At 40.0% G+C, this 15932-nt stretch overlaps 1 protein-coding gene across 2 annotated transcripts in view; it reads right to left on the reverse strand.

Moving 5' to 3' along the window:
- SHROOM3 (shroom family member 3) overlaps nucleotides 1-15932 on the reverse strand; it is a 357377-nt gene that overhangs the window by 329228 nt on the left and 12217 nt on the right. The window contains exon 4 of one of the 2 annotated variants that reach the window (XM_063809524.1): nucleotides 14916-15893. In XM_063809524.1, coding sequence (XP_063665594.1) covers nucleotides 14916-15083 — 168 coding nt within the window. In that variant the 5' untranslated portion in view covers nucleotides 15084-15893. Of the gene's footprint in view, nucleotides 1-14915; nucleotides 15909-15932 lie in introns of those variants that run through there. The other variant, XM_054682947.2, reaches the window with a different exon arrangement.

A 15932-nucleotide genomic window follows, 5' to 3' on the forward strand; every position in this document is an offset into this window, starting at 1 on the left:
TTTACTAAAAATACAAAAATTAGCCAGGCATGGTGGCAGGTGCCTGTAATCCCAGCTACTCAGGAGGCTGAGGCAGGAGAATGGCGTGAACCCAGGGACAGAGGTTGCAGTGAGCCAAGATTGTGCCACTTCACTCCAGCCTGTGCAAAAGATCGAAACTCCATCTCAAAAAAAAAAAAAAAAAATCAATACTAAATGGTTAACATGGTGGGTAATAATTTACTTTGTGGTTTACTATAATTTCTGTCTTTTTTTGTTCTTCTAATTTTTGTTACCAGAATAGAAGTAGTGTTTTTCTTTATGATTCATTGATTTTTACTGTATTTACAGAGTTGGCAACTATCTACTTTCAGAACACCTAGTTTCAGAACATTTCCATTATCTCAAAAAGAAACCTTGTACCCATTTATAGTCACTCTCTATTCCTATCCATAGCCTTAGGCAATCTTTCATCTACTTTCTGTCCCTTTAGAATTGCCTTTTCTGGGTATCTCATATATGTGGAGTTAAATATGTTCCTTTGTGTCTGGTGTCTTTCACTGAGCATAATATTTTCAAAGTTCATACATGTTGTAACTCAGTTCCTTCTTATTGCCAAATAGTATTCCATTATATTGCTATACCACATTTTGTTTATTCAGTTGATGGGCATTTGGATTTTTTCTATTTATGAAAAATTGTGAACAATGAGGCTATGAACATTTGAGTATGAGTCTCTGTACAGATATATGTTTTTATTTCTGCTGGGTATATACTTCAGAGTAGAACTGTTGGGTGATATGGTAACTCTATGTTTAATATTTTAAGAAATGGCCATCTGTTTCTCCAAAGTGGCTGCACCATTTTACATTCCCACTTGCAATGTATGAAAAACTGTACTTTTAATCTCTCTGAAATGACAGCATAAATAGGACAAACCAAGCAATTTTGACCAAAAAGAAAGCATATTTTTCTCTGCTTGGGAGATGGAAGGAGAGGAGATGATTTTCTTCTGTGCTGCTTTTTGAATCTCTTATTTCCTGTTCCACAGCCTCCCTGGAGCTAGAGTAGGCATGAATGTGTTCAGCAATCAATGGAGTTAAAATGAACACTAAGTTGCCAAGGCCTCCCTCATTATGATGAAATACCCCTCCCTGTGCTCACACACACATACAAGCTTAATTTTTAAAACCACTTGTTAATTCTCAATACAAAGAGTAAAACACTTATCTTCCTCACCTTCTATTTTTTAATAGAGCATAAGTTTCTCTATTATTCACAGTTCAGACTGCTACAAAAATGCTTCAACTAAAAGAAGGAATAATGCCTTTCACATTATTATATTCAAATATGAATTTAGAAAAGAGAGGACTGGAAGCATATTTAGTTTCTCTTTAACTGCCAATTTCATATAACTGACAACATGAATTATATGACACAAAATCTATTCATTATTCTATCCATTCAAGATCAAGCTGAGGTTTAAAGCAGACTAATGGCTGTCACATGAAGCTACTGTTTGTCAGTCTTCAGTGAACTCAAGCAAAAAACAAGGAAATTGGAAATGGACAACATAGTGAGTCAAAGAATATTCACATTGTGGGGAAGCAGCCCCTGAAGAAAAGAAGCTTCTTGTGTGGAATTTGGCAGTGGTACAAGTTATTCAAGGAAATGCATGTTAGTGTTAAAAAGTTATTCTGTTATTTCAAGGGCAGGGTAGGTCGGAAACTATGTCATATTCTATTGCCTGCTTAGGTGCAAAACTTCACACCACTACCACATTATATTGTCAAATATTCTGGACTTAAAAAAAACAGTTATGTATCCACTTTTCTTTTTAGTCTATGTTGTAGTATAAATTGAGTAAGAAAAGAAGCAATATAAATAAAATTCTAGAAAAGAATTTCTCTCCTCAGAGATCCCCAAATGAATAATTTTCTCTATCCTGTTCAAGGGGGTCACATTTTCCTTAACCCTTAACCTATAGAACAAAAGAGAACATATAGAACAAGAGAGTGGATCCTACTCTCAGACGGGAGGGAGAAAATCTTGATTTCATTCAGAGATGCTTGATTCATTCAGAGAAATGAAGTGATGATAAAAGCATAATGAGACTTTTCAGTCAATTCTGTGGAGAAAAGAGAAGACACACCCATCCCATGAGAGGGTGAAGGCCAAAAGAGAGAACTACAAAATATCCTGTCTAGGGATGGATTTCCACTTTCCTTAGCACCCAAGAAAAGATTAGGTGTAAGATTCTATGGGATTCCTTCCGCTTGAATTCCATAGTACAGTGCAATGCTCCAAAGATCACAGATTTTGGAAACAGATAAATCTACATTAGTCTTTAGGGTCTGGCTATCCCTTAGTAAGCATTCTCTAAATGGTGGTCATCTTAGTTTGGATTTCCTCAGAAACAGACCCTGAGACAAAACTTCAAATGCAAGTAGTTTACCTGGGGGTAAAGAAAGCTGACAAGGAAGTGGGAACATGAGGTAGAAAAGGGAAGGCAGCTGACATAGATGTTTGATCAAGCCAGCTACAACTGTGGGCAACTGGAGTTGGATTCTGAAGAAATTCTAGGTGCTAGTGGAAAACATACACCTTAGAGTCATCCCATCTGAGAGATGAAAGAACTAAGCTGCTTACGTACCAACTCCAGTTGGTCATGGAGGGTTGCTCTTGGTGTCATTACTGTGGCAAAGGGCTTCCAAGCAAAGAATTGCAGATGCTGACAGCTGGAAGTCCAGCCAATGCACACAGAAATGAAGGTGAGGAAATGTGGACGGGTCAGTTGCAGTGGTATAAGAAGAAAAAAGGAGAACATGCTCCTTTAGGGTGCAGTGACCTCATCTTCTGTTGTTTCCCAGTGCTGTCAGATTTTAGGCACTCAATAAATGATGTGTTGACTAAATATGATAACTAATGAATGAAATGAGTTAGCTTTAAATCTTGGCTCCATCTTTTATGAAAAACCTCTTTCCTCATATATAAAAACAAATCTCATTCCACAAAATAATAAATAAAAGAATCTAACATAGTACCTGACCCACGGCAGAGACTGACACATATAAATAATGCTCTATAAATAATTTTATTTATTTAAATATAAATAATGTATTTTTTTCTTTTTTATACCATGGAATCCTCCTCTGTTTATTTTGCCTTCTCTGTTAAAGAAGCAAGGTGGCAGTAGTACTTTGCAGGGCCTGAGTTCAGAAATTTGCAATATGTGTTGGCCCACTGGAGGGGGTCTACACCAACTGTCCTTCTTAAAGGTCAAATTTATTGACTTACATATGCAGGGGAAACTGTGATAGTAACGCTTTCAAGGGAGCGCCAACAACTGATTTAATTGTAGACTTTGAGCCAAGAGCACCACCATGCAACTATGAATGTAGTCCTAAAGAATAACACTCATTCTCTTAACCTTCCTCCTGCTGCCTTACACTTAGATCAATGGCTGCCTTGTTTTTGCCCTGCTACTCACTAGCTGATACTCAAAAGTAAAAATATAAAAAATAAACAAAAGCAAAAGCAAAGCATGAGAGAAAAGAGTCTATTTTCTGCCTTCTCATTCTCAAAAGTTTGCACACTCTCCTATTCTTTTAATTGTCTATCTCAACGCCCAACATGTATATTTATTTCTGGAATGCAGCCAGATCCTGGGTCTGAATTCCAGAAGCTCATTTCCCAGTTTCCATGAGACAAGGCCTCAAAAATGTGAACCTCTCAGAGGACACATGCAAGATGATAAAAGCTTACATTGTACACACACAACTTCTTTCATTAAAAATTTTAACTTTTCAAAGGAAAAGAGAAAGGCAATTGATTCTAGAGTCCAATTTTTCTTCTTACCTTCTAGCAAATGTGTGGCTCAGGATACACTTTAATATACAAAGTGCTAAGCACTTTGACTAACCTGAAGAATGCTTATTTCCACTTAAATTGCCTGGGTTTTGACTTCAAATTCATGTCACAATGATTTTTAAATTTTGAGATCTTTAGAATACTAGGATCTGTCTGTACCAGGTTTCCAGGAACCAAGAATGAGTGAGAGATGAGGCCAATTGAGCCAAGACCCTAGCAGGTAGCAATGGCTTTGAGGGTAACAACTGTACGTGAAGTTCCCAGGATCGTGCCAAGAGAGTATACTATTAGGAAAGCCGGAGAGTAGGCCTTGCAGGGAAAGTGAATGCTAGTGACCATCATGAAACCAGAGCAGACAGATTGAGCGTGGACACAGCCAACTCAGCAGTAGATGAAGCTGGATGAGCACAGCAGATGTACTACATTTTGAACTAAGCAAGGGCTAGAAAGGGACAAACAAAATGAGATAAAGTTTGGTGTAATGAGCACTCCTTCATAAAAGACCATCAGTTGTGGTGCCCAGCTCATAACCGGGGCTCATCAGCATGTCGGGAGGCATGAACCTAATGTGCCCCAGCAGATCATTGTTCTATCAGTTTGCAACTTATGTCTGATTCCCTCTTTTAACTGGTTTCAGTCCCTGTTAGCTTTAAACCATCTAATGTTTGTCTAGTATTTCTCCTTGAGTACCAGGCCTTGGGGGTTTTTTCATGGCCTATCCATGTGATGGGATATACCCCATCCAAACAATCAGAGTGGTCAGAGTCTAGCAGAAGTAAAAAGCAGCAGGAAGCAGCACCTGGGAAGATGCAGAGAGCCCAGTTGAACTCCCATTGTTAATAGAAGTAGATGTGCAACCCCCCTGCCATTTCACCGAGCAGGGCACCTTAAGGATGCCACCAAGTTGACTGACTGTTGCACACAGTTCATGCATTCCACTTTTTTTTTTTTTTTTTTACCAGTTTATCAAGATATGGGGTAACATAGATGGAAGGGTTCTTTGGGATCACAAAGTGACAATGCAGTTTTTACTTTGAAAGAAATTTTTCAGGCTGAAAGTTAAAAAGGTCTTAGATGTGTACCTTAGTAGTTTTATGACCTTCAGCAAGAGTCCAGTCTCTCCATCTATAGGACTTCCCAGAGTTTTGTAATGCTTACATGAGCTAGCATGCCTGTTACAGAGCAGGACCTCAGTCAAGTTACTTACAGCACGGTGATAAAAGCAACCCAGGAAGTCTTGTCAATTGAGAGTGAAAAATAACCCAAGAGATCAAGAGTTATGGGGTGGAGGGGGAAAACTCTCCCAACAGCAAAGAGAGTATTTACTGTTTCTTTGTGCATCATTCCCTAAGTTACTATGATGTTGACAGTTGTCTTTTGGTTAACAGTTGTCTTTTGGAAAGCCCTGTCCTGTTGTAGACCCAGGAAGTGCCTTAGAAATGTACATGAGAGGGAGGAAGAAGGTGGCTTTAAGAGCCAGTACGAAAAACCTCCCAGGGTTTAAGTACCTGCCATGGGTCTGTCCATTTCACCATGAATAGAGAAAGACTCTTGGTGCGATCTACCCTCACACCCTGCATTTAGATCCAGTCCAAGGTCCTTCCCACAGCCTGCAAGGCCTTATGTGATCTGACCTCAGCCTACCTTTCCATTTCTCATACTACTCTCTCGTTTACTGTACTCCAATAACACTGACTTTCTTTTTGTTTCTAGAACTTTCTAAGACTCTCCTACCTCAGCCCAACTTATAAACCTCTTTGCATGTCTGGCTTCTCATTTCTTATTAGGTCTTGGCTGAAATGTCATCTCCTCAGAAAACCCTTCTCTAATCACCATGTGGCATACCTCTACCTCACAGACACTATCACTCTGGAACATATCGTATTGGGGTTTTTTTTTTAATAATACTTACCACACCCTGCAATTAGCATATACAAACATGTTTATTGCCAGTCCCCTTCTGTTGGAATATAAGCTCTATGATGGCAGGGAATAATCTGTTCAGTGTTTCAGTGTGAGGTAGCAACTGCTGGCCATGATACAGAAAATCAGCCAAGTATCATCTTTGGCATATGAGTTGCCTACCTATGCTGGATACCTACAAAGCACTATTGCATAGCTTATACTATGTTGGATACTTATAACAACTTCATTAGGTAAGAATGTTCCTTTTTTTTTTTTTTTTTTGAGACAATGTCTGGCTCTGTCACCTGGCTACAGTGCAGTAGCACAATCTTGGCTCACTGTAATCTCCACCTCCTGGGCTCAAGCGATCCTCCCACCTCAGCCTCCTGAGTAGCTGGGACCACAGGCATGCACCACCATGCCTGGCAAATTTTTGTATTTTTTGTAGAGACAGGGTTTTGGCATGTTGCCCAAGCTGGTTTTGAACTCCTGGACTCAAATGATCCACCTGACTCATCCTCCCAAAGTGCTAGGATTACAGGTGTGAGCCACCATGCCTGGTGCCTTTGAAAGATGAGAAAACTGGCTGGGCGCGGTGGCTCATGCCTGTAATCCCAGTACTTTGGGAGGCCGAAGCGGGCGGATCACGAAGTCAGGAGTTCAAGACCAGCCTGACCAATATGCTGAAACCCCATCTCTACTAAAAATACAAAAATTAGCCAGGCATGGTGGCCCATGCCTGTAGTCCCAGCTACTTGGGAGGCTAAGGCAGAAGAATCGCTTGAACCCGGGAGGTGGAGGTTGCAGTGAGCCAAGATCATCGTGTCACTGCACTCCAGCCTGGGCGACAGAGCAAGACTCCGTCTCAAAAAAAAAAAAAAAAAAAAAAAGAAAGAAAGATGAGGAAACTGGAAACTGAGGTTCAAGAAGGCTGTTACTTGCCGTGGTCACATAGCCAGTAAAAGCTAGGGTAGAAATAAAACTTGTTTATTCCCACTCAGAGCCCTATATTGTCTGGGATGTAAGCTTTTTTCTATGCTGGAAAACCTCACTTAAAATGAAAAAAATATATATATATGCATATATATAACATAGAAATTACAAATATAAATTAATATACATGCACCAAAGGGCATTCAAAAATAAAGGTTTAGGCCAGGCGTGGTGGATCACTCCCGCAATCTCAGCACTAAGGGAGGTTGAGGTGGGCAGATCACTTGAGCTGAGGAGTTTGAGACCAGCCTGGGAAACTTAGCAAAACCCCACCTCTACAAAAATTAGCCGGGTGTGGTGGTGTCCACCTTTAATCCCAGCTACTTGGGAGGCTGAGGTGAGAAGATCACCTCAGCTCAGGGAGGTCAAGTTTGCAATGAGCTGTGATCATGCCACTGCACTGTAGCCTGGGTGACAGAATGAAGTCTTGTCTCAAAATAAATAAATAATCTCATACATCTCCAAGAAAAAAATACTGCTGAAAATGGAGAAGAAAACAAATAGATATTGAGGAATGAAAAAATGTAGTTGACATAAGTGCAAATTCAGGTTCAGATGCCCAGGACAGAGTGTTCTGTACATCGGTCTGCCAAATCAGGAAAGCTTCCTCTGAAGGCAGAAAAGAATCACTTCCATTCTACAAACCAAGATCCACAGCGTACCCATGTAGCCTTTGTGGAGAAAGTCATTAGAAGAGGGGGAGAAACAGTGCTTAGATTTAGTAGAGAATCTTCGCCTCATTTTGTTTCATTGAAAAGTGCCTGGGATGTCAGAGCACAAGAGATGGATGGACTCCTGGGATGAACCAAGTGGGAGAACAAGGACTCTGCACTGTGGCCCTTTGGATAAGATGTTCACTGTTTGGAACTACATCAAAGGGAGAGATGTGGAAGAGTCTGTCTATGGATTAGTTAAGATCCAGCATGTCCTTTGAGGTTTTGTTTTTTCAAAAATTGATAGAAAGTCTCTCATTATGCCTCTCCAATCACACTGTGGGCTCACTAAAATGAGATGAATATTTCTTAAAATAAATTGTGTCCCCTGCATAGAAGGCAAAGCCTTGGGAATCTATTAGCTGTGAAAGAAAGCAGAGTTCTTACTGATGCTAAGACCCATTTGGTACAGCATGTCAGCATGCTACTTGAATAAAAGTTATTTCCAACAACAATGATAGGAAATATCAAAATTAATTTGTGCTAAAAAATGCGTAAGACTTTAAAATAATAATTTTTAAAGGTTTAAAAGTTAAAGAAAAACATGAGTTTCCCTTTTTTCTCAATCTAATTCAATTCAACAGACATTTACCAAACATTACATATGTGCATGTGAAAGACATGGTCAGACTGAGCCCAACTTAACCTGCTTGCCTTAGTTTTTAAACAGGTTTTTCTAGTAACCTGTGTGCACACTGGCCTAGGTAGCTTCTAACAAAGATTTTTAAGAATATCCTCTCTAATACTTATCTTCCTCTTTATTCATTCACATTTTCATTTTCATTTTCATAATTGTTACGTATAGTTTAAGCACCATGAATAATAAAAAGAAAAGGAGGAAGGAAAGAAGGGAAGGGGAGAGAGAGAGAGAAAAGGAATCAATGAAGGGTCTTTAGCTTCTGGAAGGTAACAGTCTAACAGGGGAGCTAGGGTTCATAGAAAAGTATAAAGGGTGGGGCCGGGCACGGTGACTCACGCCTGTAATCCCAGCACTTTGGGAGGCCGAGGTGGGCGGATCACAAGGTAAGGAGATCGAGACCATCCTGGCTAACACGGTGAAACCCTGTCTCTACTAAAAATACAAAAAATTAGCCGTGCGTGGTGGCGGACGCCTATAGTCCCTGCTACTCAGGAGGCTGAGGCAGGAGAATGGCGTGAACCCGGGAGGTGGAGCTTACAGTGACCCGAGATCGCACCACTGCACTCCAGCCTGGGCAACAGAGCAAGACTCTGTCTCCAAAAAAAAAAAAAAAAAAAAACTATAAAGGGCACAATCAGAGAAAGCAATTACTTCCTTACTAGCTGGGGCTTTACATACACACAGATACACACATACTCTCAATTTGCTAAGACTGAAACCATCTTGGCAACTTTTTTTGCATCTCAGTTTTCTCTCTGTGTACGAAGAAAGTTATTACATGATTGCTAATTTTCCTATAGCTGTACAATCCTGTAAGTCATTTAACATTTATTAAGCATTTGCTATGTGTAAATGAGAAAGATTTTGCTAAGAGAAGAAATATATACAGCATGAGTAAAACCCATCTGGCCTTAATGAGTACAATTTATTGGCAGGACGCCAAATGCAAACAACTACCTTTATAGGACCTTTATATACCTGTATAATAAAAAGCCACTGGGAAGCCGAGTGGGGTGGCTCACGCCTGTAATCTCGGAATTTTGGGAGGCTGAGGTAGGTACATCACTCGAGGTTGGGAGCTTGAGACCAGCCTCACCAACATAGAGAAACCCCGTCTCTACTAAAAATACAAAATTAACTGGGTGTGGTGGCGCATGCCTGTAATCCCAGCTACTTGGGAGGCTGAGGCGGGAGAATCGCTTGAACCCAGGAGGCAGAGGTTGCAGTGAGCCAAGATCGTGCCATTGCACTCCAGCCTGGGCAACAAGAGCGAAACTCTATCTCAAAAACAAAAAATAATAATTAAAATAAAAAATAAAGCCACTGGGGAGATAAGAGGAAAGAAGAATGAATGCAAAGGCAGGACAAAGATAGATTGAACGATAAGGGAAGAAACAAACTAGCTGAAGAGCAGCAGAGAGATGAGGCTACCCTAGTAGGAAGGGCAAAGGATGTTAAAGGAAAAAGCAAGAAAGGGAAAAAGTCAGAAAGGATTGGCTATTTTAAAAGGTCAGAATAACAAGCTGATCTAATGTGGTAGTTGGAAGGAGACGAAAAAGATGACTTTGGGTCCTCAACCAGATCCAGGTCTTGGGGAACTGCCTAAAAATCCATTTCAAATTGAACTCAGGGGCTGGGCGCGGTGGCTCACGCCTGTAATCCCAACACTTTGGGAGGCCGAGGTGGGTGGATCACGAGGTCAGGAGATCGAGACCATCCTGGCTACTATGGTGAAACCCTGTCTCTACTAAAAATACAAAAAATTAGCCAGGCGTGTGGCAGGCGCCTGTAGTCCCAGCTACTTGGGAGGCTGAGGCAGGAGAATGGCGTGAACCCAGGAGGCGGAGCTTGCAGTGAGCCGAGATCGCGCCACTGCACTGCACTCCAGCCTGGGCGACAGAGTGAGACTCTGTCTCAAAAAAACAAAAAAACAAAAAAACCAAATTGAACTCAGGACTGTGGCTGAAGAACTGGTAAAATGAGCCTTAAGCACCTCCCCCTCACCTCCATAGATAAAGAATGGAAAGCTGTTGATGAAATAGAGTCAGTGAGTCAAGTCTTGGTGGACAAGGAGGCTAAGATTTGGATTGATAGAAAAAAGGTGGTAATATTACAGGTGGAGGAAGCAGTTTTGGAGAAGGAGAGGTGACAGTGTGGAAGATGGAACCAGCAAGATTTATAATGAGATGGCATAGAGATAGTCCAGCTAGAGCACAGATACCTTCCAGGGGAGTAGAAATCAGAAATATAAGCACTGTTGGAGGAGTGCTTTGACCAGCACATTGCTGAGTGTTGATGATGTAAGAGACAAAAGAGACCAGGGCAGTGGCCTACCTTTAAATTCTGAAGTCCATGTTTGAAAAGCACAAAGAAATGCCTCTACAGGTGGAGACACCATGAACATATTTGCCAAGAACAGCAGGTGTCCCCTTATTTTATGGGTCTTGAACTACTTAAAGCAGTTGACTGAGCAGTACTCAGACCTATTTTATGGAATCTTATTGGACTATGTATTTTTTTAAATTCCCCTGAATAGATTTAAAAACTTATATAATGAAATATCAATCCCATATTTCACTCAGATAATAGCTCTAGAATCTAGAGAGAGCCAAATGTTCAGTAGGCAATGGAGACTGAATGGCATAGGGTGTGAGGCGCATGGACTCTGGAACCAGAATGCATGAGTTCAAATCCTGAGTGCATCACTTAGTAGCTATGAGAGCTTCAGCAAGTTACTCAAATTAATTCTGGGTGCGTGTCCCACATATAACATTGGGATAAGAGTGTTACCCTCTCTGTGAAGTTGTGGAAATTAAATGGGTGAACACGTAGATCTCTTGGAATAGAGCCTGGAACATCACAAACACTAAATAAGTACCGGCAGTTGCTGCTGTTGTTGTTTATTGTTGTTACTTGGCTTATGAGCCCTGGGAGCAGGTGCATCTCTTCTGCAGGTGGAACTGCTTTTCTGAGCCACAATACAGAGTAAGTGAATCATAATAAAATCATGCCACCAACTTCCTGGACTATTGAATTACCTGAGCATCCACTTACAATGACAATTTTTTAAAAGTTACCCTTTCTTTTTGAAGTTCACAAATTACAGAGGCGCTTTCCACAACCCCACCTTTCCTTTCCAAGGATATTAAATCCCAAAGAAAGCAATTCAAAAATGATTTATTCTATTGTTACCCTTTGTAGATCCTTTACGGCCATTCATTCTCCTGCCTCATTTATATCTAAAGAAAAATGATACTTCATTTATTATATTGCCATCCATAACCTGGCAGTTTATAGCTGCCTTGTATAATGTGTATGTGCCTTTCATATGTGTGACTCAATGTGTACTATCCCTTCCCTTCCCCTACAATGGAGGGTCACCCTAACTTGGGAGAATAGTAGACATCTGGTTAGCAGTGTATGAGCTAATGTGCATTTTCTTTCATTGTCTTAGAGAGAAGATCTAGTATACGCATGATCAGCCACCACATTTCACTTTAGTCTCATCCCTGGTACTGCCTTAATTACATAGACTTCTACCAATGCTCAAATGCCTGGTGGTAGGCAAAATAATGCCCTGTCTCCCCTAAGACGTCTGCATTCTAATCCCTGAAACCTGTGAATATGTCAGGTTATTTAGTAAGGGTGAATTAAGGTTGCAAATACAATTAAGGCTATTAACCAGCTGATTTTAAAATAGGGAGATTATCCAGGATTATCCTGGTAGGTCCAAGGTACTCACAAGAGGCCTTAAAAGTGAAAGAGAGAGGCAGTCAGAGGTCAGCTGCAGGGTGAGAAGGACTCAACCTGCTGTTGCAGACTTTGAAGATGGAGGAAGGGGACCATGAGCCAGGGAATGTGGGCAGCCTCTAGAAGCTAGACAGGGCAAGAAAACACATCTTCCCCTAGAGCCTCCAGCAAGGAACACAGCCCTGCTGACACACTGACTTTAGCTCAGTGAGATCTGTGTGAGGTGTGTCACCTACAGAACTGTAAGTTGTGTTGTTTTTAAGCCATAAGTTTGTAGTAATTTGTTACAGCAGCAATAGGAAACGAATACATGCCCCACATGGAGGTCTGCCTGGCATCCTCATCGGTTCTGTTTGGTCTTTTGCTTATTAATTCAGTAAAAGTTATTGAGTGCCTACTCTGTGCCAGGCACTGTGCTAGATCCTGAAAATGCAAAATGAGTAAGACACAGCCATGCCCTTTCATTTACTCAACAAACATTTGTGTACCTAGGCTCTGATTTAGATGTGATAGAGATGAGAAAAAAAAATAGTCCCTGCCCTAAAAAGGCTCACAGACTTCTGAGAAGGCAATCAACGAAATAAAATTTTATGATTCAATGTAATACATGCATAATATGGAAGTGTAGAAGGGAGACCACGGAACTCAACTTGGGTGACATCAGGAAAACCTCAGAGAGAAGAAGAAATGGAGCTTTAAAGAGTTTGCCAGACAGACAACATGGGGAAAGATGTTCAAGAGCTTCGGAACAATGCGACTCTTGGAATGCAACAAGTGCAAATGAGGAACATTTAAACAGAGTTTAAAATTTTTTACTTCATTTTAGTTACCTTTAATTGAAATAGAAATAGTCACATGTGACTGTGGGCCACCATATTGGACAGAGCACATTGGACCAAATTGGATCCTTGAAAGAAAGGAGATTGCCTTCTCTTTTCCCTCTTCCCTGCTTCTTACTGACTGGAAAGCAGATGTGGTGGCAAGTCACTTGGACCATGAAGATGAGATATCACTCCAGGATGGAAGTAAGAAAATAGAAGGAACTTGGGTCCCTGACATCATAGAGCCATCTTTTGGTTTGGCTTATGCTCAGAGAAATAAATGTTATGTCAGAGAAATAAATTCCTATATTATTGTTATTTTGGATCTTTTTACAGCAGCCAGACCTGTCTCCTACTACACATGTCTGCTAGAATAATGAAAAGCAATAATCATAATCTTTGCTCCTTCTGTGTACTAGACACTAACCTAAATGCATGGTTGCATTTAAACACAACCCATTAAAGTAGATAGTAGGATAGCCCCATTCTGCAGGTAAAATGGAGGCTTAGAGAAGCTGGCTCATTAGTGGGAGGATTAGACCTTTCTGTCAGCAAACTGTCAGATACTGTCGTGTATAGATACAGAATATTTTATCATTAAGGGACAGGCAAATTGTGTACAACTAGACTTTTTAAATGCCGAGACAATATTTATGTTCATTGCAGAATTATCTGTCGTTATTCAGCAACCATGCCCTCTTTCTTCCTGCAAAAAGAACCTCAAATCATTCAAACAGTGGGCAATGATTCCTTGACTTCAGGAAGAGTAGGTCCTTATTGTAGAAACCTGTGAAAGAAATCCTAATCAGTCTGTATTAATCACTGGCATTTCTTACCAGTGATTGGCCTAAAGACAGGCATAGGGTACAGTTCTGGTTAATGAGATGTAAGCAAAGGTCTAATGAGAAACAAAAAGCCAAAAACCTGTCTGGAATGAAGATGCAATCAATGCTGGAGTTGTGGGATCCATCATGCAACCATGAAGACAAAGCCAACATCATAAGAATGGCAGAGTGGAGAGATAAGTGGGGTCCTTGATCACATTATTGAGCTGCTGCTCCCCTTGCCTGGAAAATCTACCTCCAAACTTCTTGTAATATGAGAAAAACAAACCCCAATTTACTGAGAGCCACTATAAACTCGGTTTTGAATTTTTTTCACAGGGGGAAGCCTTCCTAACTGACACACACGTATGCACATCCTTTTGTTTTACTTAAGAAAGTTAAGGAAAAGTCATACAACTTATAATGGTGTCCCGTGCACTCGTGGCTTATCACTGTGAAACCCAGTTCTCCCTGGCTCATCCACAGTAAGAATTACTTCAGTAATTTGAAAAATAACCTTTTGGAATTATTTCTGGGGATATGAAAAGTAACCTGAACCGATAACAGAGCTCAAATGCAATCCATATTACCTTCTTCCCACCCTCAAACTAAAAATTTTTTCTCCCTTAATTACAAATGTTTCTTGATGAATGCACATGTGTGAAAAGCCATTATGATCTATTGTATCAGACTATTAAATATTCTAAAAATTTAAAAGCAATATTATAACAAGTAATGTTAATCTGTAGTTTAAGAGAAAAATAGAAATATTAACCCCAGTACATAAATATTTCATTGGTATGACTACCCACACCAAAAGATAAATGAAGAATTGAGGTATGCTGCAGGATGACTAAGGTTTAAAAAGGGATTCAAATATACAGATAAATAGGAGAGGCAGAAATGTTTTGATCTTGAGTTATGCTGAAAGCTGATTTAATTCTCCTTTCTGAGTGTGGGGGAAAAAAGCAACACATGGTATTTATGCAATCTATTATCCAGAATTATAAGCAAATTTAAAATATTTTTAGATGCTATTTTCAGTTAAAGAGAGAAAAAGCAGATATTTCTGAATGCACAAATATATACCATGCCACCATCTTAACCATGTTATTAATCTTTAATCTGATTTATAACTGAAAAGCTCATGTGGTAACTGATTGTATGCAATTTCATTCACAAAAAGAGAAGATTATCCATCAAACAGGCATATTTTTCTTCGGATTTCATAGAATAAATGAGCTAGACACATTTTTCTTTCAAATACCAGGCTATCCAAAATATTTCTAGATAATCAGAAAGGCATGAAACAGCAAATTAAGTTATATTAAGGCAGTTCTCATTATTTTGCATTTTTGACAAATCTGACAAGTTGAAAAAAACAATTTGAATAAAGGCAATATTGGAAAAAGAAACATACCTTAGAGATGATTAATGGTTCTCCGTGCTCCAGGCCACCTTTTAGAGTAAAACCCCAGGGAGCTCCTCCCTCCAGGAATGCCTCCAGATAAATGTACCTTCCCTTGGTGGCCGTGTTAGAGTTTAATGTGGCACTAGGCTTGTGGAAGTTTTCAGTGGTCCTCATCATGCCAAACACATGATCCCTCAAGTTAAATTTAAAATGCCTGAAGCAAACTCAGGCAAGCAGTGCTTCTACAGCACAAGTTGTCCCATCCTTCAGGACACACAATGGCCAAAAGAGAGGTTTGGAGAAGCAAATTCTTCCATACGTAAAATGTTCTTCCAAGCTGAACTCCAAGATGCTGAACCAGAAGGAATTTTCACTTCAACATTTCTGAATGTAAATCCTCCTCCAGGAATTCTGGGTTCTCACTGAAGCCCCCAAGTGGTATACATCTCTACTCCGTTCGTCAAAACTTCCTTCAGTGGCGCTCTGAAGATTGCTTTTCTGAGCTTTTATTTCACACATACACACACTAAAACCATTTCTGCCTATTTTACAGAGAAAATTAAAAGCTTCTTACAATATAGTAAGAAAATCACAAATACTCAAAGGAATACCTCATTTTTGATTGATTATCAACCCTTTCTTCCTCTCGGAGTGAAATTTACCATTACAATAGCCTCCTCCCTCTCCAGAAGTAGCTTAAAAAGAAAGAAAGCACTTACTATGCTTCGGCTCACTTCAGAATTTTCTAACTTGTCCCGAAGAGACAGAGAAGTTGTGCTAAAACTTTTTACTTCTTTTTTTCAACAATCAGTTCATAGTTTGTTTCTTAGGAGAGAAAAAAAGCTTTTGCAGGATGTAGAGAAAATGAAAAAGCACGGTAAATTAATCCTCAATGGAAAAAATATGAAGGAGGCAGCTCAGTTCTTTTCTTTGGTATTTTCAGTGATGATCAGCCACTGCTGCGGCCGCCACAGCCACTTGCCTCCTCTTGAGAGAAAGAGTAAGGAAGTCAGAGGAACATGGATT

The sequence above is a fragment of the Pan troglodytes genome, chromosome 3 (assembly GCF_028858775.2).
Source record: "Pan troglodytes isolate AG18354 chromosome 3, NHGRI_mPanTro3-v2.0_pri, whole genome shotgun sequence".
Lineage (NCBI taxonomy): Eukaryota > Metazoa > Chordata > Mammalia > Primates > Hominidae > Pan > Pan troglodytes.